General features: G+C 57.3%; 1 protein-coding gene across 2 annotated transcripts in view; it reads right to left on the bottom strand.

The window, feature by feature from the left end:
- The window catches only part of APCDD1L (APC down-regulated 1 like), a 54752-nt gene extending 32292 nt beyond the window's left edge, over nt 1-22460 (bottom strand). Inside the window, exon 1 of one of the 2 annotated variants that reach the window (XM_045053444.1) lies at nt 21685-22460. In XM_045053444.1, the coding sequence (XP_044909379.1) occupies nt 21685-21951 (267 nt within the window). In that variant the 5' untranslated portion in view covers nt 21952-22460. The remainder of the gene's footprint in view (nt 1-21684) is intronic. The other variant, XM_023251069.2, reaches the window with a different exon arrangement.
- Between the last annotated feature and the right edge of the window lie 389 nt (nt 22461-22849).

The raw sequence follows: 22849 nt of genomic DNA, 5'->3' as shown, positions 1-22849 counted from the left end.
TGGTGGGGACCCTGTCAGTGGGAGCGTAAATTGGGATAATTACTTTGCAAAGCAGCTCTTGTAACCCAATTTCACGAAACTTTACCCTCTGAGAGTAGCAGCTTACAAGCATTTCCTGTGACTCCCAGCTGGAAGTGTGTCTAACTTCCACACCCACTACGTATGCTGCCCACGCACACGCACACACACGCACGTGCACAGGACGGAAGTAGCAGTTTGGGGGAACAATACTGGCTCTAAGAGATGACCGCTCTGTGGCATTCTCTTCCCTTTCGTTGAATAAAACCCACTGGGTTGGGCCCCGCGAAATCGCCAGTAATCACCACTCAGATCGTGGAACTCTCGCACTCGTGTTACCCGGTGACGAGTGCAGGAAGGTTTGTGACACACTCGCTTGTGATAGCCCGAAACTGGAAACAAATGGAATGTTTGTAGACCAAAGACCAGAAGAGTAACCTGTAGCAGCCTTATCCATTGGAACATTATACAGCAGTGAAAAATGGATATAAACTGTGGCCACATCCAACAGCACCCCCACATGGTGGAAACAGAGTACGGAGTGACGTAAGTGGGTGCAGAAGAATGTATACGGTGAGCAGGAACACAGAGCTCAAGAACGAGCCTGGCTTAAAATGTACATTCGGGCGCACGTGCCCTGAAGATGCAAGGACGGATAAACACAAGGAAGGGAAGGGAAGCCGACAGGTGGAGAAAGACGCTGGCGAGGTCCCGGGTCATCGTGCGAGAGACGGGTTCACAGGTGCTCATTTTATGTTACATTTCAGAGGACACGGAGTTTTGCTGTTATCAAGTAGTAGGTCGTAGAAACGTGCATCCGATCAAGTTGCTCTCCTGTTTAATACTCTTCCCATTTGCAAGTCCTAAGAAATCCGACCTTGGCCTGGGATTCCCCTCATCATTTTCTCCTGGCGCCTGGCGCCAGGCACACCGACCTCCGGTCAATATTTTATCGACCCGCGGGGATGGGCTGAATGCTTGTACCCTCCGCAATGTCGGTTGTTGGAGCCCTGCTCCCCCAGTGTGATGGCATTTGGATGTGGGGCCTTTGGGAGATACTAACAGGTTTAGATGTAGTCATGGGCGTGGGGTCCCCACGCTGGCATTAGTTCCCTTACAAGAATAAGCAAGACCCCCAGGCACAGCAAGAAGGTAAACCAGGAGCGGGGGGGCCCTCACCAGACTGAGAATTTGCTAGTACCTGGATCTTGGGCCTCTGAGGTCCCCAAAGTGAGAACCACATGTTCAAGCCTCTCTGTCCGTGGTATTTGCTGTAGCAGCCTGAAATGCCTGAGGCACCCAGCTTGTAACCACCCCAGGGCCTTTGAACTTGGCACTGTCCCAGGGATGCTCTTTTTGGACCTTCTGGCTCCTTCTCATCCTTCAGCTCCCTCTTTGGTGGGAGCCTCCCATGACCCTATCTTGAGTTGGGCCTTCTGGTGCCCCCTAGAGCCTGTTGTGCCGCCCTTCCCTCCTCCCCCCTCCCCCCAACCTACAGGGAACCATGGAAACCCTGGCCACTGCCTTCCCAGCACTGACCACTGTCAGTGCAGGTCAGGGCATTCACTGACCACAGGCCCCTGCAGCTGACTGTGAGCCTAGGGAGGGCCGGGATGCCTCTGTCTTGCTCCCCTTGTCGTCCGCCAAGCCTGTTGCCGTATCTGCCAGAGTCTCACAGCAAACACTGGCCGCCAGAACCGGCTACATGATTTGCAGGGCTCAGCGCATGTTGAAAACGCGGGGCCCATGTTCAGAAACGGAAGAATTTCAGGAGAGCGATAGCAGAGCATTAAACCCAGTGCAAGGCCACTCTCAGCCTGGGGCCCTGGGTGAAGGCCCAGGCCACGCGCCCACAAGGCCGGCCCTCTTGCAGATAAGTGTGGGAAAGAGCTGGAACCTGCACACAACAGCACAGGGCCTCGGGGTCTCACTGAGTGACCTGTGAACCGCATTAACCTCCCCCCGGCTGAAGGCGTGCTTCTCCTAGGGGACCAGGCAGGGGCCTCACTGCTCCCTGACCCCCGGCATACACCTGTCCCTTAAAGGCATGGGCCGTGGCCGCAGTGCCCCGCGGCCGGAGCCCAGGCTGGGCCGGACAAAGCTAGCCTGGAATCCAGCTTCTGTGGCTTTGGGTGAGACGCTGGTGCCTCACCCCAGGAAGCCTCGATTTCCTCATCTGTCCCACGGGTTCAGGGCTTGCTGAGGGCGACAGGCAGGTGAAGCGCTCCGCGTGGTGTCCCACGCGTGGGGAAGAGCTCCACCCGCGTCTGTGGTCCCGTCGCGGCACCGAGGGAGGAGCGCGTGGGTCCACCGCTCTGGGCCGCGGTGGGACCCCTCCCCGGCCCAGGCACAGCAGGAGCTGCCTCCGTGCACACAGCCGGCTCCGCGGGGGCAGGACCCCCAGCTCCAAGGTCACCGCTCGCCTGCCTGTGGGCACCTGGCCCCCTCCCCACACCTCCGTTTCCGCATCCTCAGCCGGGGGCTAACGCAGCCACATCACTCATTTCTGGAGCCGGCAGTGAGGACCACGTGACAGAGGGTGGGGGTGGGGGGAGCCGCTCGCTCTTTACGACTATTTTTATGAGCAGATGAGGGCAGGGGGCATTTCTATTCAGTCCCGCTTCCCCCGGGGTTAATGGGTTCAGGTTGGTTTTCTGAATCCTGAAAAGAAGTTTTAGTCTGTGCAATTAGTGCTTTCGTTTCGCAGTAACCTGCGCCCAGCCCCGGGTCACGCGTGGGAGGGCCGTGAATGGGAACAAAACGCCTAAGTGGCGCCAGAGGGGTTCCCAGCCCTGCCCGGGAGCCAGACCCCGGGGCAACGGTGGCTGTGGGGTGGGCGGGGCGGGGGCCGTGCCGCGTGCGCTCCACGGGCTCGTGTGAGGTCCTGCCCGCAGGTGCACGCGGGGACAGACGCGGTTCACATGTGCTCGCGGATGAGACGCGGCGGCAAATCCTGACGTGTCCAAGGAGATCGGGAGGGTTCCCCTGAAAGGCCTAGCAAGGAGGGCTCCCCAAGACGGGGGCCCGGGGAGGTGCCTTTGGGGCGTGACACGCGGGCATGAGCTGGGGGCTCCCCAGCTGGGCTGAGGGAACAGCAAGTGCAGAGACCCCGGCGGGGAAAGGGGAGGGCGGGGCCAGGGGGCAGCGGTGGCCTGAGGCTCGGGGCAGTTTGGACTTTATCCAGAGGCCCCAGAAGCCCCTGCAGGGCGCTGGGAGCAGAGGCAGCGGAGGAAGCCTCAAGCTCAGCGCGGTAGAGGGGGCGGAGGGGGGCAGGAGGAGACCCCTCAGGGGCTTCCCGGTGAGCCGGGCAAGGATGGGGGAGGCCTGGGCCTTGCACAGAGGAAAGGGGGCGTTGTTAGTAAGACTCTGATCTATGCTCAAGTGAAAAAAAAAAAATAGGTTACCCAAACTCTGAAAAAAAAAGTCACCATTCAAATTTGCGTGTGTGCATTACAGTGTCTGAGCTCAGGGACCTGGTCAGGAGGTCCCTCTGCAGAGCGACCCTGCGGGAGAGGCTCTGAGAGGGGCAGCTGCAGGGGTGGGCTGGGAGAGGGCTCAGGGGGCCCTTGGAGCCAAGAGCCCTGGAGGCAGACCAGGTTTTGGGGGGGATGATGATTGGGTGTTTAGGGAGTCGAGCTGAGGTGTCTGGGGGCTCCCATTGTGCCCGAGGAGTGGAGGCCCGAGGGGCAGGTCCGGGCCAGAGTCTGGCCTGGGGGCTGACTTCTCGCCGGGTCTCCAGGGAGGCCTGGGGCCCTGGCCGGGACTCCCCCTGCTCGGGGGTGAGCTGCCCCAGGAGAGCCCGAGGCATCGATCAGGAAGGACGCCTCTGGGCCTCACGAGGCTCAAGGCCAGGAAATGCGGGCATCCACGTGAGCGGGAGGGGCCACGGCCAAGACCCTCAGAGGCGATGTGGCCGATCTGCGTGGTGTGGCCAGCGTGACTGAGGAGCTGAGATTTTTGAAGATGAATAAACTTGAGATTTAGCAGAGTTCCAGATTTACAGGAAAGTTGGGGAGATAGGACAGAGTCCTCCCGAACCCCATCCCCAACTTCCCTGCTATCAACCTCTCACGCTGCCCAGCACATTCGTCACCGCTGACGAACTGATGTCGCACCATTGTCATTTACTGACACTCATGCTTGATTCAGATTTCCTTAGTTTTTTCCTAAGGTCCCTCTTTTGAGAAACTAGATCTTTAATTTAAATTTGAAAGCGGAAATTCAACTCAGTTATTGGAACCACATGGGTAAGTGCATGTCTGTTTCAACCATAGGTTCAAAGCTAAATACAGATTCAGCATTTCCTTCCTCCCTTCCTTCCTTCCTCCTTCCTCCCTCACTTCCCCCCTTCCTTCCTTCCTTCCTTCCTTCCTTCCTTCCTCCCTCCCTCCCTCACTTCCTTCCTTCCTTCCTTCCTTCCTTCGTACCTTCCTTTCTCCCTTCCTTCCTTCCTTCCTTCCCTCCTTCCTTCCTTCCTTCCTTCCTTCCTTCCTTCCTTCCTTCCTTCCCTCCCTCCCCCTTCCTTCCTTCCTTCCTTCCTTCCTTCCTTCCTTCCTTCCTCCTTCCTCCCTCCCTTCCTCCTTCCTCCCTCACTTCCTTCCTTCCTTCCTTCCTTCCTTCCTTCCTTCCTTCCTTCCTCACTTCCTTCCTCACTTCCCCCTTTCTTTCTTTCTTTCTTTCTTTCTTTCTTTCTTTCTTTCTTTCTTTCTTTCTCTTTCTTTCTTTCCTTCCTTCCTTCCTTCCTTCCTTCCTTCCTTCCTTCCTTCTCTCTTCTCTCCCTCCTTCCCTCCCTCCCTTCCTTCCTTTCAAGAGCGTGAGCTTGGGGAGGGGCAGAGGGAGAGAGAGAGAGACAATCTCAAGCAAGCTCCACACTCAGCACAGAGCCTGACTCCGGGCTCGATCCCACAATCCTGGGATCATGACCTGAGTCAAAATCAAGAGTTGGACCCCCCCCTGACTGAGCCACCCAGGTGCCCCAAGATTAAGTGTTTCATATGGAAATTTTCTGTCTGAAATGGGATGTACTTTAAGTGTAAAAATACACTGCAGACTTTGAAACTTACTGTGGAAAAAGAATGGGACTATCTCAATAATTTTAAAATATGGATTACATGTCAAAATCATAATACTTCAGATATATTGGGTTAAAGAAAATAGAAAGATAATTAAACATTAATTGAAATATGTAATTATATAACTTCATTTCATTCATTTTACCTTTTAACAAGGTGGCTACCAGGCCGTTTAAAATTGCACGAGTGGCCAGCATCCAGGCCCACTGACCAGCCCTACCTTAAGAGGCAGGAGCCAGGGCACCTGGGTGGCTCAGTCGGTGAAGCTTCCGACTTCGGCTCAGGTGGTGATCTCACGGTCCGTGGGTTCGAGCCCCGCATTGGGCTCTGTGCTGACAGCTCGGAGCCTGGAGCCTGCTTCGGATTCTGTGTCTCCTCCTCTCTCTGCCCCTCCCCTGCTCTCCCTCTGTCTCTGTCTTCCAAAAATAAGTAAACGTTAAGGGGCAGGAGCCTGCAAGGGACAGAGGAGCAAATTCAGGGAGCAGAGAACAGATGAGGGGAGCAGGGTGGGCTGAACCTGTCGCTGGTGGCCTCCAGAAGGGAGGGGGGAGGAGGAAGAAGGCAGGGTGAGTCCAGAAGGAGTCCCGTGGAGGCGGCAGGGGTGGAGTCAGTTTGGGGAACCGGTGGAGGGGGCCGGGGGGGCCTGACAAGGTGTGCCGAGGACTTCAGGGACTTGCCCAGAGAATCGAACGAGAGAAGGCAGAGAACGTGTGGGTCACTGGAAGTGGACAGCGTGGGTGAGATCCGGTGATACGGATCCCTCCCAACTGCTTGCGTCCGGTGGTGCCGGTGGGAGAGCAGATGTAAGGGCAGGCATAAAAGCAGCCTGGGTGGAGACTGGAGGAGGTGGGTGTGATCCAGAGGCCGCGGCTCCGCGTCCAGCTCGCATCCATCTGAACACTCCACTCCACAGAGGAGGAACCTGGACCCGCTCGCGACTTGCCCTTAGACACCACATGCTGGTGGCTTCCACCATGGAAACGGATGCTCTCCCAGTTCTGGAAGCTGGAAGTCCCAGACCAAGGTGTAGGTGGGGTTGGTTCGTTTGCAGCTTCTCTCCTGGGCTTCTCTCTGTGTTTTCACATGCCTTCCAAGTCTCCCCTTTGCATGAGAATGCTGGTCTCGGTGGAGTAAGGACCCAGCCCAGTGACCTCAGTTTAACTCCATCACCTCTGAAAGGTCACAGTCAGAGGTAGTGGGTTGGGGTTAAGACTTCAAGTATGAATTTGGCGGTGGGTGTGTGTGTGTGTGTGTGTGTGGCAGAACACGGTTCAACCCATAACACATACCCCCACTCGCAGGATTGGGTCCTGCCTCTATTAATATATTCTCATTATTAAAAAATAATCCAGCGTAGGGAAACAACAGCCTCTCAACATCCTTGCCCCTTCCTGGCAGCAACTGTTATTATTAGTTTGTGTATCTTTCCACAGCTTTTTAAATGGAGGAATATAAATAAATATGTGTTCTCGGGTTGGGGGGGGCAGGCTGTGTTTAAAATAAAATTTAAATCCTGTTACGGTGAAAAACCTGGCTAATGAAAATTATGTTTCAAAACAGACGGAGGCATTCTTTGTGCTAAGTATGGTGTTCTTTGTCTCATTTGCAATGGAAACGTCCCTTGTTTAAAAAAAAATACATTATTAAGAGGCCTTACAATACAAACTACATTTTCCAATTCAATAGCGTACAAGGTCAGCCAAGCAAAGACAATGTAAACTAGCTTCAGAAGTGTCTTGCTCAATAATGAAATTTGTTCAGAGGGGCCGGCATGATAATCAGAGCCTCGTGTCGGCTGGCTGTGTGCTGCTCAAGTGTTAGCCTCTAAAATGAGCCCCTTCGGTGGCTGGGAACCTAGCCTGTTAGAGGGTGTGAGTGCAGTCCCAAATATCACATTTCCTGATTAACAAGGATATAATTTCTTGGAGTTTAAAAAAAAAAAAAAACAGGGAGGCACCCGGGTGGCTCAGTCGGTTAAGCTTGTGACTCTTGATTTCGGCTCAGGTCATGATCTCATGGTTGTGAGTTCGAGCCCCCCCCCCCCCCCCCTTAAGGCTCTGTGCTGACAGTATGGAGCCTGCTTGGGATTTAACTCTCCACCTCTCTCTGCCCCTCTTCTGCTCACTCACTCTCTCGCTCTCAAAATAAATAAATGAACTTAAAAAAAAAAAAGACTAAAAAAAAGGAGGCCATTAACATCCTTGGTTTTCTTGAATTGGCCTCTGAAAAAAGAACAGTCGCCTGTCACTGGTCCGGGGCGGGGGGGGGTGCTGACAGGGACACACTTGACCAGGAAGAGGGTCTTATTTTTTTTTAATTTTCTAAAAATGTTTATTTTGAGAGAGAGAGAGGGAGAGAGACAGAGAGAGAGAGCAGGGGAGGGGCAGAGAGAGAGGGAGACACGGAATCTGAAGCAGGCTCCAGGCTCTGAGCCATTAGCACAGAGCCCGACGCGGGGCTCAAACCCACGAACCGCGAGATCATGACCTGAGCCAAAGTCAGACACTTACAGGAAAAGAGTCTTAAGGAGAACTTTTAGAAGAGCACGTGCAAACTGGCCACCTGACTTCTGTCCTGGTCTGGGCACCGGCCGAACCGGCACCCCCATCCCTGATAAACTTGTTCTCCCACTGAATAACAGCGTCTTTGACTGCAGACCCTAAGCCAGTGCTGCTTCTAGAATATTCTGCCGCCTCCATCAGGCCAAAGCACCTTGTCCTTGGAGCTCCGCCCTTGGTGGTCACCTCCTGGTGGATGTCATGTTGCCTCGCTGAGGCCGTGGGCTCTGCCCTCACATCCCCCTGCCCCCCTTCCCTGGAGTCTTGTCTCCACCGTGTGTCCCTCTGAGTGTCCGGCCGGTCCCCACCTTGGGCCCGCAGCCCTCCCTCCCTCACTTCCCGCACCAACTGCGCTGATGGGGACGCGGTTGTGGCTGACGCCGGCTGGAAGTTGGTTTCTACTCCACAGGCCCGGCTGCCTGCCCCATGCCTCGGTGTGACCGTCGCCTGTGTGTCCGGCCCAATGGACTCCGAGCGTGTCTGCATCTCCAACCGGGGCAGGGAGGTGGGAGGAGGGACAGGCGTGCCCGTCCTGGTAGTCACACACATCACGGAGCCGGTGGCCCGCCAGCTGTGAGGGAGGCTGGACGACGCTGGGCCAGCAGAAGGGACTCAGGAATGGTGGGAGAGGAGGGGAAGGGGTACTGGGGGGGGCTTCCCGCCGACCACACCCATGCCCCCCCCCCCGCCCCGATTTCTCACTCTTGTCCACCGCCTGCCCTCCCGGAGCCACCAGCTCGGTGTTTGGTTTCATGGACATCATGCACCGACCCACCTTCCTTGCCCAGCAGGTGCTGGAGAGAAGCCCCCAGACGTGCAGGGGACCAAGCCGCTCCTAGTCAGCTGCTTCCCTTCCCCTCGGCGTCCCTTTCAAACCTTCCTCATCTCCCAGAGCCGCTGGCCCGACTCTGGGGGTGACATCCCTGTCTCCGGATCCCACCTCCCTCAAGAAGAGTCCCCTCCCCCTGCCTTGCACCCCTCCCCCAGCTCCTCCCCCCAAGCTCCGCCCCCTCTCCTTCTCCAGAACCTTCTGCGTCCTTTCAGAAGTACTGACCCTTCTCAGAAATACTCAGGCCTGCTCAGCTCTGTCACCCGCCCTGGCCTCACCCACAGCCTGGCCACACCAGAATGCTTCCATTTAATCTCCCAGCAGGTATTCTGTGTGTGCCTACTATGCACCAGGCCTTTCGGAATCTGATAGTTCTGGCTTTTAAAGAAAGACGACATCTAGTTAAAAAACAGCAACAGAAAACTAGCCTCTGTGACCATGCAGGCTGTCAGAGGGAGCCTGTTATGAGCTTGCTCTGCTGAGCCGAGTCTATCACCGCCCCCCCCCCCGGTGCCCCACTGGCCCCGGATGGAGCCCAAGCTCCTGGGCCGGGCTGGGGGCCTCTGCGACCTGTCCCCTTCCATCTGACTGCCTCCTACCACCGCGGTGAGCCAGGAATGACGGCAGAGCGCCCTTCCTCGTGTCCTCTTGGCCAACTCCCACTTGTGCCCCCAGGACCTCACCAAAACTCCTGTGCTCAGGGAGACCTTCACTGAGTCTCCGAGGGGGGCAGCCCATGCTCTTACGGAGTCTGCCACCTGCATTAGGATTTTGTGACTGCTGTCATTCACACATCCACATGACGGCTGTCATGTCACCCTTCTGCAGCCACCTCCACGGTCTCTGTGAAGGAGGGGCGGTGGCTATGTTCAGCAGACAGGTGCCTTCTGTGAGTGCTAACATAGCTAAGAACATCCTTGTTCTCGGATAACTTGAGCACCATATGGCCAATCCGGATTCTTGATCTCCTCCACCTCCGACCCGATCCATTTGGGCTACGGCTAGCCCCTAAGGCTAGTAAGGAATTTGGACAATGAGTTAGAAAACGGTGACCCTCCGGGCAGGCACAGTCCCCACCAGGGCCCTTGGCTGGGCTTGTGGAACACAGATAGCATTTCGCTCCTGTAGAGCGGACAACCCACTCAATAGTTCGTGGTTGTCCAACCACCACAGTCTTCCCCAGATTCTATCATCCTCCTGATAGCAGAACACACATCTGGGAGTCATCTCGTCACCCCCTATCGTGGGTTGAATTGTGCTCCCTGGAAAGATACGTTCAAGTCCTAACTCCCAGTACCCGTGAATATGATCTTGGAAATCGGGTTTTTGCAGAGGTGGTCAAGTTAAGATGATGACATACTGGATGAGGGGGGGGCCCTAGTCCAATAACCGGTGTTCTGAGAAGACGGAAACTGGGACACAGACCCAGAAGACGTAGGGAACCATGCCGTGTAAAGACGGGGATAGAGACTGGAATGAGGTGACCAAAAGCCGGAGAACACCCAGACCCACCAGAAACTGGAAGAGGCAAGGAAGGAATCTCCTTTGGAGCCTTTGGAGGGAGCACGGCCCTGCCGATACGTTGACTTTCCAGCCTCCAGAACTAGGAAAGAATACATGTCTGTTGTTTTAAGCCCTAGTTGGCGGTACCTTGGTCTGGCAGCCCCAGGACACTCTCACGGCATCCGCATCCGGTCCACCGACGAGTCCTAGTGCTCTGCCTCCGCATGTATTTAGAGATAGTTCTGCTCTGCCCATCTCCGCCAGTGCAGCCCAGCCTTCCCCGCTGCCCCCCAGAGACCCATTCTCCGTCCAGCAGCCGGACAGCCCTTTTGAGCCTCTAAATTTGCCATCGGACTTGACCACAACCTTGTCCAAGACCTTCTACCGCCGCACGAGCTGGCCTGCCCTCCCTTCTGACCGTCACCCTCTCCTCCTCCAGCTGTCCAGATTTCCCTCCCGTTCCCTAAACCGACCAAAGTGACTTCTGTCTCCGGGCCTCTGCACCTGCTGAGTCCCCGACTCTGGTTCCCTTCATCCTAGATCTTTCCATGGCCAGCTTCTTTTCATTTCATCTTTTTGGAGCGAGCTCCAAAGTGGCCTCCTCCCAGGTTCACGGGCAGCCCGGCCCCTGGTGGGTCACACCACCCCCTGGCTTCTCTTCTTGTCACAGAGACGTCACCCTCAGTCATTTCCTCGTTTATTTCTTTCCTTATTGCCTGCTCCCCCCTCCCCGCCCCAAGCCCCGCGCGGAACTGGAATGTGAGCCCCGTGAGGGCCACACCCGTTTTGTTTACTGTTGCGTCACCCCCTCCCCCAGGGTGTAGGACAGGTGTCTAGCACACAGTAGGCACCGCCCGAATGCCTGCTGAAGAACTGAAAACTCGGACAAAGAAATACACCATTGAGTTGAAGTTACATGAAGTTGCATGAAGGGAGACAAGTGTGTCTTTGTGCTGACGCGGGATAAAAAAAGAAAAGAACTTTCCGAGCAAATTAACCTATGTAAACAGGGTGAACCCTGTGTTTCGCCCTGTCAGTAATGAACTGCAGAAACCCTGGCCTCAGGCTCCCGGGAGGATCGCCCTGGAGACGGATATGTAAATTCCAGGCGAATCTGTGTCCTTGGTGAAGCCCTTAGAGGGTCTGGGGGGGCTCAGGCCCCAGCCCGTCCTCCCTGGGCCCCCGTCGGCAATAATGAATGCTCTGCATAGGAACGGACTTAGCTCCTCACATGTACCTGGGGGGCTCCGATGGGAAGTCGGGCGGTCCCTAAGCACCGTTAACAGCAGAACACAGTTTCTGAATTGTCCCTCAGCAGGCGCTTACCAGCCCTGAACGCTCGGAGTGGGGTTGGCCAGGAGAATGATGCTGCTGCACAGAGTTACCCTGTCTGGGATTTCAGTGGTTACTTTAAAGACTATCTGTCTATCCATCCATCCATCCATCTATCTATCTATCTCTCATCTATTTTGAGAGACAGACAGCAAGCTGGGGAGGGACAGAGAGAGAGGGAGAGAGAGAATCGCAAGCAGGCTCCGTGCTCGGCACGGGGTCCGAAGCGGGACCTGAGCCGAAACCAAGTGCTGGACACCCAGGCGCCCCTCAGTGGCTCCTTTAAATGGATCCGTCGCAAAAGGCCGACGAAGACGCAAAAGCGTGGTAAGACCGGGGCGGAAAAAACCAGGCCGAAGGTCCGCCGTTGTAAGGTGCCAGGCACCCCTGCTCACTGGCAAGTTGGTTTTCGTTGCAGTCACTGGGGGCTGCTGGGAAGGAAGTTGGAGCCCAACGGATCTGGTGAAAGCTGACGGGCTAAACAGTAGACTTAAGTTTCCAACTATCTAGAAACCACACCCAACCACCAAAAACACATGTTAAAACAACTCTAATTGTATATTTCAAAGAACAAGCAATTTAGTTTTGCTGCGGTCGCTGGTGATTCCAAGCTAAATACATCCGTGTCTTGCTCTCCGTTTTTAGGCATGTTTTTTCGGGAAGAGTGGGGTTGGGTGTGAGCTATTGTTTTTCTTCCCCTTCTCTGCATAATTTAGCATTAAGGCTGGGGGACGGCAGCCCAGATTTTGCAACGCACATGGAGCTCTGGGGAGAGCTAACGATGGAGACCAGAGCATGCACACCATCCAGCTAACTGCTCAGAGAGCACGGTCTCAAAATGGACATTGGAGGCACCGGGTGGGTGCTTTGGTTGTAAGCCACAGAAGCCGCGCCTCACTCAGCAAACCGAGAGGGAACTCCTTAGAAGAGCGTGGGTGAGCACTGACCTCAGCGGTGCCCTGCACCCGGCTGGTGGGAACTCTCCTACGGTGTCCCTAGGACACCCCGCGTGGGCAGGGTGCACCCAAGCTTCCGGTCACTGCACGGAGATTCTAGGTCCCGGAGCCAGCACCCTATCTGCCCAGCCTGACACTCCTCCCCCAGCTGGAGGGGAGGCACCTTGACTGCCAAGTCCTCCAGGATGAGAGTCAACGGGGGAATTTTGCTGTGAGCAGAAGGAGGCGTTTGTCCATCACATTCTGCGTCGGGCAAAGAGGACTTGAGAAGGGGGGTGGGTGGGGGATTCCTCAGGGCCAAGGAATCAACGCAGCGAATCTCCCTGGTGTTGGTGAGGACCGCACCTTCCCTGGTTCTCCCGTGTGGTGAGAAGTGGGTCCCTCAGCCCCTGGGCTGCCCATGCAGAGACTGTTTGCCCCTCTGGTCTGCCAGGGAGCAGTGAGGCTCCCTGGGCTCACAGGGTCCGGCATCTCGCGTGCTCTGGATGGCTCCTGAACAACCACGAACCCACAGGCTCCGGTCTGTCCAGGCCTCTGCCCCTGAGAAGCCTCCTAACCCCGTGGCCTCCATTCACTTGGGGGTCCAATGACAATGACAGAGGCACCTGGGTGGTTAAGCATCTGACTTTGGCTCAGGTCGTGATCTCGAGGTTCGAGAGTTCGAGCCCCACATCGGGCTCTGTTGTCGGCGAGGAGCCCGCTTCAGATCCCCTGTCTCCCCCTCTCTCTGCCCCTCCCCCACTAGGGCGCGCATGCTCTCTCTCTCGGTCTCCCTCTCTCTCTCAAAAATAAATAAACATTGAAAAAATGGCAATGACAGCAACACCCGAATCACAAAGTGGCTGAGAAGAAATAACGTTATGTCCCCTAAAGTGCTTAATGACAGCAGGTGCCCGGTGGACGTTAGCCTTTGCTGATACGGATACATCCGGAGCCATGGCCTGGCCTCAGTCACCCTACACGGACTCTAGTCCCCTGTCCTGTAGCCCCATGTACTTCACAGGGCACAGGGGCACCTAAGAGCTTCTCTAGGCCTGGGACCCGACACCAGGCCCTCACCCCGCAGCTGGGGCAGGCTGAGCAAACCCCAGCCTTCATGACTTCTCCAACCAGACTTTCCGGGGGGGGGGTCCTGGCAAACCCGGGGGACTGTGGCTCTGGGAGGCTGCAAACCCAGCCCAGATGGAATTGATCCTGTAGGAAATACACAAAGACAGAGAAATCACCCATAATCACACCTCCCAGAGATAACCACTCACTCGCCTATCTTCGTCTAGTTCATTTTCAAAGAATAAGGATGCCCCCGTCCACCCCCCACCAGTGAAAATAAACCTGAGAGCAAATGTATAGATACCGGGTTTCTGTTCTAATGTTTTATCAAAAATATCTTTCCGTATCATTCAGTGTGGTTTTCTGACATATGATTTTTTTGTGGGTGCGTAATTCCCTCCAAATTTATTCAAGTCGTTGCCTCGAGTTGGAATATTTAGGTTTTGGTCTCCCGGCCTCCCTTCCCTCCTTGGGTCCCTGGGTCCAGCTTGAGCCCGTCCCACCTCTCAGCCGCAGACCGGTGACATGACTTCCAGATTCTCCACTTCCCAGAAACACCCGCTGCCGTCCCACCCACGGGTGGGTCCTTCGGATGCAACACAAGGCGTCGCGGGCAGATTTGCAGCCCCCCCCCCCAAAATATGTTCGAATCCTACCCCCCAGTATCTTGGCATGTGACCTTATTTAGAAATAGGGTCATTACACACGTAAATAGTTAAGAGGAAGTCATACCGGAGGAGGGGTGCCCTACGGCAAGACGACTGGGCTCCTTCCAAGAAGGGGTGAAGAGGGACAGACACGCAGGAGGCAGCCACGTGACGGCGTGGGCAGACACTGGAGGGCTGCATCTAAAGTCAGGGGAGGCCGAGGATTGCCAGCCAACACCAGAAGCCACGAGGGGCAAGACGGGATCCTGTCCTACGGGTTTCAGAGGGAGCGTGGCCCTGCTCCCACCGGGACTTCAAATTTCCAGAAGCCCGAGGCAGTGACTTCCCGTTGTTTTGAGTCACCCAGTCGGCGGCACTTTGTACGGCAGCCGTGGGACGCGACGCAGAAACACTTCCCAAATCCTCTGCCTGGAACACACGGCATCAGACCACCCACCACGGTGGGCCCTTTGGCTACCTGGTCGGGCCCCAGGGCCCCGATGCCTCGGGCGAGTACGTCTCCCGGTGCCCAGACCTCACGCGGGCTCGTGGAGGAAGGCAGCAGGGCAGGGAGGCCCCTGCCTGGGCTTGGAGCCGGGCCCTCACTGGCGGGGCGTGGTTGGTTAAGGCATGAAGTTCCGTGGCCCGCGAGTCTGGGCCCTGGGCTTCCCGCCGGATGACCCTGGGCGCGTGATCTTGCTTCTGTCTTCCGTGAAATGTGCCCATCACACAGGGAGGTCACAAGAATGAGGCAAAGCGAGCGGTGTGCTTGGCACGGCCCCCTGAGCTATGCCCTTCTCCCCAAGGAAAGTCGGTCTTGCTCTCCCACACATACACTCAACATGTGGCCATTTATGGTAAGAACATCCGGCCATCTATCCGTCCCTCTGGGGAAAAATGCACGTTTAGCTTATAGCCTATGAATGCGCCCTTGCACATGTTCCAATGGAGTAGAAGCGAAAAGGCTGAGGAATTGGCAAGTTCCCTTTTAGGAAGCATGAGTGGACAAGTGGACGGCTGCGAGAAACAGCAACATACACAGGAGACCGTTTGTTTTCTCTATGTAAAGAGCACTCACAAATCAACAAGAAGAAAAGATGTTCTCCAAAAGGTCAATATAAAAATGGGCAAAGGATATGAGCAGACAGTAGTTCACAGGAAAATCAATTCAAGGGGTCCATGAAAATCCAAACAGACGTTCCTCTTTGCTCGTCATTAAAGGAATGCAAATCCAAACAAGCAAGCATCGCCACTGGCAAGATTTTTGAAGACTGATAATGACGAGGCCTGGCAAGGTTGGGAACTGGTGCTGTCCGAGGCCATCTGTGGGGAGCGCTAACTGGTGCAACCCATCTGGAAGGAAGGCTAGTGAAAGAATTTAACACACACATTTTGCCACGGCAGTTCCACTGTGAAGAACTTACACCCAGATGCACGGGTGAAGGGGAGGCTGGGGGAAGACCAGTGCGGCAAACGGAAGGGACGGCACGTGTGTGCGAGGAGACCGTGGTAGAAGGGACTTCCTTGTGACTGCGTCACGGCGGTGACTGGCGGCCGCCGTCTTCTCCGAGGCGGAAGAAAGCTTGTCTGGGAAATGTGTGGGGACGAGGGTCCGATGGGGACTGACGGGCACCAGAAGGAGAGGAGAGAGGACAGAGTCGCAAGGAAGAGGGGTGAGTGGAGAACGCGCTGAGCTGGACAGAGGGTCTGGCTGCGACGGCGTCCCATGCACGCTTTCCTACAGCCTGTATCGTGACAGGATATGAGCATTTTCAATCTCAAAATGCACCCCCCGCCCCGGAAGTGGCTGACAGCCTCGATTAGATGAGGGGGAGAGAAATGAGGACCGAGGAGCCAGAGTAATGACCGAGGGCTGGAGGCTGGGGAGGCTGGGTTTCCCACCCCTGCTTCTCCTCCGGGGAATGCTGTGCGTGTGCTGACGTGGGTGCCACGTGGAGCGTGGGCCTGTTGGACGTGTTCAGATGGCCCACCGCCCTTACCAGCATGACTCCGAGGCTCGGGATTCGGGGAGGCTGCAGGGGGCCAAAACCACAGTCAAAAGCATGTGTCCTTGTTGGTGGAGCTCCTTAGGCTCAGAGGCTTTCAGGGCTGGAGGCAAATCCAGGCAGCTTCCTCACCGAAGCAGCCCCCCCCCCACCACATCATTCCGTTCGCTCTTGGATGCCTCCCGTGATGGGGAACTCACTAGCGGGTTCCTTCCCTGCCAAAACCCTTCAGTGGACCCTCCACTGCCCTCGAGGCGAAGTCCAACTCCTCCTCGAGGCCCTCTCTGATCGAGCCCCTGCCAACCTCCGAGCTCACCCACAGCCACCCCCCCGCCCCTCCGCTCCCCCCTCGCCAGCCCCGGGGGCCTCCTCTCTGGTCCCCCAGCACATCACTGTTTCCTTTCACACCTCGGTCTTGGCACATGCCGGTCCCTCTCCGTGGATGTTCCTCCTCCGGTTATCGCTTCCTCTTTGGTCAGATTTCAGCTCGCATGGCACCGCCCCACTCCGCCGCCTTCCGCCTGGGCTCCGTGCCCCTGGATGTCCTCTCTATGGGGTTCATCATTTTGTCATCAGTTGCTCTACTGAAGATTTCCTCGCCCGTTTGACTCAGGCTTCCACGAGGACGGGGGGCTGCCTGATTTGTTCTTGTCTTCAACGCCGCGTACCAGCAAGGGACACGAACCCAGCGAGGCCCCCGGTGCCCGGTCGCCGAGACGAGCCTCACTTGGGCGTCTCTGCTGGGCAGCCGCTTTCGTCAGCCTCACCCGACGGCAGCCCCGGGTGCGGCCAGCGCTCCCATTTCGCAGAGGAGGGGCCTGGGGACGGCGGCTGAGGCTGCGGGACTCTGGGAGGCAGCGCACAAGGACGGCTGAGCCCAGTTCACTCTCTCGGGGGGGGGGGGGCGTGCCTCGTTTTGTCAGGGTTGCCGGTCCCATCGCAGCGGTCACGGGTGTCCTCAAGGACATGCAGGCCATCCGAGTGGGAACCAGGCGGACGTTGAGGGACTCGCTCAAGCTCGGGTTGAACCGGCGACTGGCGGAGAGCCGGGGCCTGCCTCTTTCCTCTGCAGGGCTGGAGAAATTCGTGCAGGGTCTGGCTCTTTGCAGGGAGAGCACGGAGGGTTCACCAGGTTCTGGGGCGAGCGCTGGCCTCAAATCCTCTCGGGTAACCCTTCTAGCACCGCCTGAAGGCTAGGGCTATTCCCCACTGACCGATGGGGACATCGGGGACAGAATCGGCGCCAGAGCTAGGGGTGGGGACCAGGTCCGTCCCAATTCCCAAGATGCCGCTCTCAAGCTGTCTGCAGCACACAAAACGTGCGTTGGATTCGGCCACGCCCGGCCGGGCTCCGGGCGCACAGGTGGGGGAGGGGGGGCCTGGGTGGGGACCGGTCCCGCACCCCCTCCCCCGTGCTGTCTCGGTACCCCCTGGACCACAGGCGGCCCCTCCAGCTGGGAGGTGTGACATTCGCTGGGATATGCTAGTCCCTGTGGCACCTTCCCCGCCCGTTCGTGTTCTGCAGCTCACTTACTGGGTCGTACGGTTGGTTTCCTGCATCAGGGTCTTTTGGAAACTGTCTGAATATCCCAGGAGGACGGGGGACTGGCTTTGCACGGAGGGTTCCCGAAAGCCACTTGGGCCTAAGCAACGACCACACCACACGTCTGGCCACACCTCATGGCCAGCCCCTGGTGCCAACTTCAGAATTTAGGTCTCAGCTCCATTGTCCTCAAGTTCAATCCGATTTCAGGGTCCTGTTTTCCCTGCATCGGGCTATCGATCATTTTCTAGACCGGCTTTGGCGGTGAAAGCGATATGCCTTGGAAGTTTCATCAGGGGCTCATTCTGGCTTGAAGCTTTCATTAACACAGTTAACTTCCAGTACATTGCACAAATGTTTCTTCATGTGTGGCTTCTAATGGGTCTGCCATCCAGATGGTTTTGAAATTAAGGAAGCTGCTATATTTGCCTGGAGCTGCTTATTTTGAATTTGGAGATTAGACCCCCGGTCAGGAGATAAGCAACACAGCTGGCCACCGAGATCTGTCCCCAGCCATTGCCTGTGCGGCCAGAGGAAGTCTCCTATGACAGCTGTCTGTGTTTTGTTTTGTTTTTTTAGTTTTTTTTAATGTTTATTTATTTTTGAGAGACAGAGAGAGAGAGAGACGGAGTGTGAATGGTGGAGGGGGCAGAGAGAGAGGGAGACGCAGAATCCGAAGCAGGCTCCAGGCTCCGAGCTGTCAGCACAGAGCCCGATGTGGGGCTCGAACTCACGAACCGTGAGATCATGACCTGAGCCGACTGAGCCACCCAGGTGCCCCTGTCTATGTTTTAAATAACTAACTCAGGGGCACTTGAGTGGCTCAGTCGGTTAAGCGTCCGACTTCGGCTGAGGTCATGACCTCACGGTTCGTGGGTTCGAACCCCGCGTCGGGCTCTGTGCTGACAGCTGGGAGCCTGGAGCCTGCTTCGGCTTCTGTGTCTCCCTCTCTCTCCGCCCCACCCCTGCTTGCACTCTGTCTCTCTCCGTCTTTCAAAAATGAAAAAAACATTAAAAAAATTTTTAAGTAACTAATGTAATTACCGATCTTCGTCCGCATTCGATCTTCAGATGAGCGTCCTTAATTTTCTTCCCAGTTTTTACTCTCGGTTTTGAAAGGGAGTCCCACATCGACAACTCATTTATTACGGAACAGCCTGTGACTCTGTTTTAGTTAATCTGTCTTGAAACGATAACTTGCCATCACAGAGAATATGGCTCGAGATAAAAGCAGGACCGAAATTAGAAAAAAGAAATACAAATGAGGGGGGAAAAAAAAAAAGAGGCTGTGGTTTTTCGTTTTCCCCCTCAAGCAGCACTTGCTGAGTAAGGAGATTTTTAGAAGCCAGAAATTGCTGCGGAGCAAACCAGTGCTGGAAGCTGGTGAACTGGCACAGGACCCCGTCTGGCACTGCAGGGCTTGGGGGGAAGGTCTCTGCTGCAGCGGGGGGACTAGACCGCTACCCACAGCCGCGCTCCCGTCATCCCCGAGGAGGAGGACGTTTTCAGAGACAAGAGGGAGGGAGGAAAAAAAAAAATCAGCGTCCAAATTAGAAACTACCTAAGCTGCCTTGTTTTTCTTGGGGCCCCCACTGTGCCTTTGATTTCCTGATTGCTCCAAGCAAGAATAACAAAATTCATCAGACCCGGTGATTTTGGTAGATTTCTTTTGAAAAGCCACCAGTTGAGTTGGATTGATCCACTCCAGTGGTCCTCGAGCCGGGGCGGCTTTGCAGCTGGGGGACCCTGGGCACTGTCTGGAGGCCCTTTGGGTCGTCGTAACTGGGAAGCTGCTGCTGCTGGCATCTGGGAGGGGAGAGGCCAGGGGTCCCGCCACATATCCTGCCGGTACAAGGAACGGCCCCCCGAGCGGAGGATGGTGTGGACCACGACGTCAGTAGTACTGGGGCTGAGCAACCCTGGCGGCGTGCAGGCGCGTGTCCTCAGTAGGAGTTCGCCTGGTGGGGCCCCTGGTGTGCCTGCCATCCGATAGCAGATTTGCAGAACCGGAGGCCTAAATGATGGACGTATCTGGAGGATTAACGGGGTTCTGTTTCCTTTCACTAAAGGCCAAAGGGTCTTGCTGCCGGGAGGTGCAGCCAGGGGTGAAAACAACTTCTGAAGAAAGTGTTCAGCCGCAGACGGTGCCCGAGTTACGAGCAGGGAAATGCAAGGGCTGCCCGCAGGGGACCGTCACCCTTTCCAGCCACAGCGTCTGCCTCGAGCGGGGGTCCCGGGGCATCCCCGTCTGCCCCCCGGGGCCCGTCAGGCGCTCCTGGCTTCTCTCCTGTGGAATCTGTCGCGCTCGCTATGGCAAAAGGTCGCCAAGGAGTGAAGCGCCCGGGCTCCCCGAGAGCCAGCCGCGATGCTGAACTTCAGCGATTTTATTAGCATGACGAGAAGCGCGGGGCCTGCCAAAGACAACAGCCCTGTGCTGTGACCAAGACTGCAGGTTTCTGGGGCAATCTGCCCTCTTGCTCTTGATGGCCCCATCCCGGCGGTGCCGATGGTGGGGGGAGCCTCCTCCCCGCCCTCCTCCCACCTCAGCCCCCAGAGGAAAGTGCGGACGTCCTTGGCCGGGCTCTCCCCTCGCCCTCCACTCGTTCTCTCCCGCCCTCTCTCATGGACCAGCAGGGCAGCCCTGGCCTGGTTTTGCATTGGTGGACGAGTCCCGGGCAAAGGACGGGCGAGTGACTGCTCACCCCTGGCCCTGGCAGCAGGGAAATGTAGCCCCTTCTGATGGATGTAGCTGAGACGCCCCACCTTGCCAACCCGGCCCTCCCTCGACCTTCCTTCGGACCCCTTCCCTCTCTTCTTCAGATATCTTGCTTAGAACTTTGGGGTTGGGAAGAAAAGACTCGTGGATGAGCTCCTGTAGGTGGCCCAGACTGCTCCTTGCCCGCAAGTGGAGGAGAGTGGCCGGTGGCCCCTGCCCTGTGGCACCCGGCTGCCAGCTTGGAGAGTGCTCCCAGGCAGCGTGCTGAGGGGTTCCCCTGCATACCTTCTCGCACCCTCACAACAATCCCAGGCAGAGGGAGGATTCTGTAAGCCCATTTGACAGATGAGAAAGTTGAGGCTAAGACAGCTGATGGACGTGCCTGCCCAAGGCCACACAGGTTTGATACGAAGCCTTATCTGGTTTCTGAGCCAGGTGCGCTGACTCCAGGGCCAAGATGATTCTTCTTCCTTTTTTTTAAAATTTTTTTTTTAATGTTTATTTTTGAGAAAGAGAGTGAGACAGAGCGTGAGTGGAGGAGGGGCAGAGAGGGAGGGAGACCCGGAATCCGAAGCAGGCTCCAGGCTCTGAGCTGTCAGCACAGAGCCCGATGCGGGGCTCGAACCCACGAGCTGTGAGAACGTGACCTGAGCCCAAGTCGCACGCCCAACCGACTGAGCCACCCAGGCGCCCCTCCGGGGCCAGGATTCTTAACCCTTCACGATGCGAAGGTGCTTGGGGGTGAACCTGGGATGGGGCACACTTCCACGACTATGGTCGGTCTCGCCCCTGTGGCCAGTGGTGACGTAGTGTGGTCAGTTGGCATTTGTAGAGAGTTCTGTCTGTGCCCACCCAGCGGGAGAGCAGTTAGTCCTGGAGAAAGCACTGCCTCCTCTACCTGGAGTCCCTTGGCTGTCCTCCCTCCTCCCCGTCAGGCTCGTCGGACACAGTGTGCGCTCAGGGTCACTGCACCTTCCCAAACTTCTCCCCCGAGCTCCGCTGCAGGGGACAAACCCTGAACACCCACAGTTCAGGACTCAGTGGGCAAGACCGGATCCTGCAGCCCAGATCGGAGGGATTTGGGGTTTATAACTTCCCATGGGGGTTTCAGTGGGCCTGGGGTCCTCCCACATCTTCCTGGAGGTCGGGATCCCCCTGGGGGCCCGGCAGGCGCCTGGAGTCAGGGCCCCGACGGCACACAGCACGGCGGTGCGGAGGGGAGAGCACGAGGCACGGTAACACGGTACGCGGGGGCGCAGGGCGCGGAAGGACCCCGGAGGAGCGGCAGGTGCTGGCCGGGGAGGCCGAGGAAGAGCTCGCGGGGCACAGCACCGCCCGCCCCGTGCGCAGGCCCCCACAGCAGTCCCTGCGGACCTCCCAAGGAAAGCCCGACGGCGAGCTCCCTCCCTCCCGAACTTAGGCGGCGAGCCGGTGGGGGGGACGGGGGCACCTACCTCCCAAAAGCACCAGGACGCAAGCGTAGGGGAGCATGGCCGTGGGCATCCCGTCGGGGCTGGCCGGCCGGCCCGCGGAGCGCCTCCGCAGTGCGTGGAGAGGCGGCTCGGGGCGCGGGGCGCGGGGCTCTGAGGGCGGAGGCGGGCGCTGGCGTTACAGCTGGGGTCCTGCGCTGAAGTCGCGAGGGTCCCGAGCCCCCCTCGGCGGCGTTCACTGCGCTCACCCGCCCGGGCTGTTGATAGCTGTAAGTCGAGCCGCGCACTCATAGGTCCGACTTGCCCGAAGAGGTGGAGACAGCCCCAGGCGTTGCGCGCACACCAGTGCCGCGCGCCCAGCCCTCCGGCGCTGCTCCTCCTGCCATTCGGACCCCCCAGCGGACCCCCCTCCGTCCCCTGGGCCTCGCCTCCCCCGAGCTCCTCGCGGTGAGCAAGGAGGCCTCCCTGCAAGACTTGTCCCGGCCAAGCCCAAGCGGTGCGGTCCTCCCGCCACAGCGCACCCCTAGCCAGGCCGGTCCCTGGAAGGGCATGGGGGTTGGTGGGAGACTCCTCTCTGCCCCGCTGGGTCCCAGGACCCCCGATGTTTCTATTCAGGCCTTTCAGATACTCTTGGAAAAGTTGCGGTCAACTTGGAGCCCAGAGAGCTCGGGAGCGCGGTGCGAGTGGCCAACCTGGGGTGCCCAGCAGCCTCTCTCTGTAAGGAGCTGGTCCTGCTCCAGAGAGCATCCAGGCAAACAGCGAGGAGCCGACCAGGGCGGTTTCCTCCCCCCACCCCACCCCACCCCAACTCCTCCTCCTCCCCCCTTTCTCATCTGAGTGAGTCAGTTTAGGGTGGCAGAGACAGGGCAGCTGGGGGGAGGAGGAGGGGAAGGAGGAGGAGACAAACACCATGCCCCCAAACCAGACAGCTCTTGTCCCCCTCCGCAGGCCCGGGGGCCTCCCCGGGAACCTCCCTGAGTGCCAGGGGATCCTTGAATCCTTGATGAGCATCTGGGAAGGAGGTCCTCTGCAGCTGTTGGGTTTGTGATGGAAGCAGAGAAAAAGCATCAGGGCTTTAGCTGGGTCATTTCTGCCCTCATGGACCATGTGGGTGATGGACGTGAAGCTGTGGGGGGGAGGGAGGCATGGGGGCTGGACACGCGTAGATCTGAGGTCCATTTCCACGGGG

Source organism: Felis catus, chromosome A3 (genome assembly GCF_018350175.1).
Source record: "Felis catus isolate Fca126 chromosome A3, F.catus_Fca126_mat1.0, whole genome shotgun sequence".
Taxonomy (NCBI): Eukaryota; Metazoa; Chordata; class Mammalia; order Carnivora; family Felidae; genus Felis; species Felis catus.
This window is presented reverse-complemented; position numbering and strand designations above follow the sequence as displayed.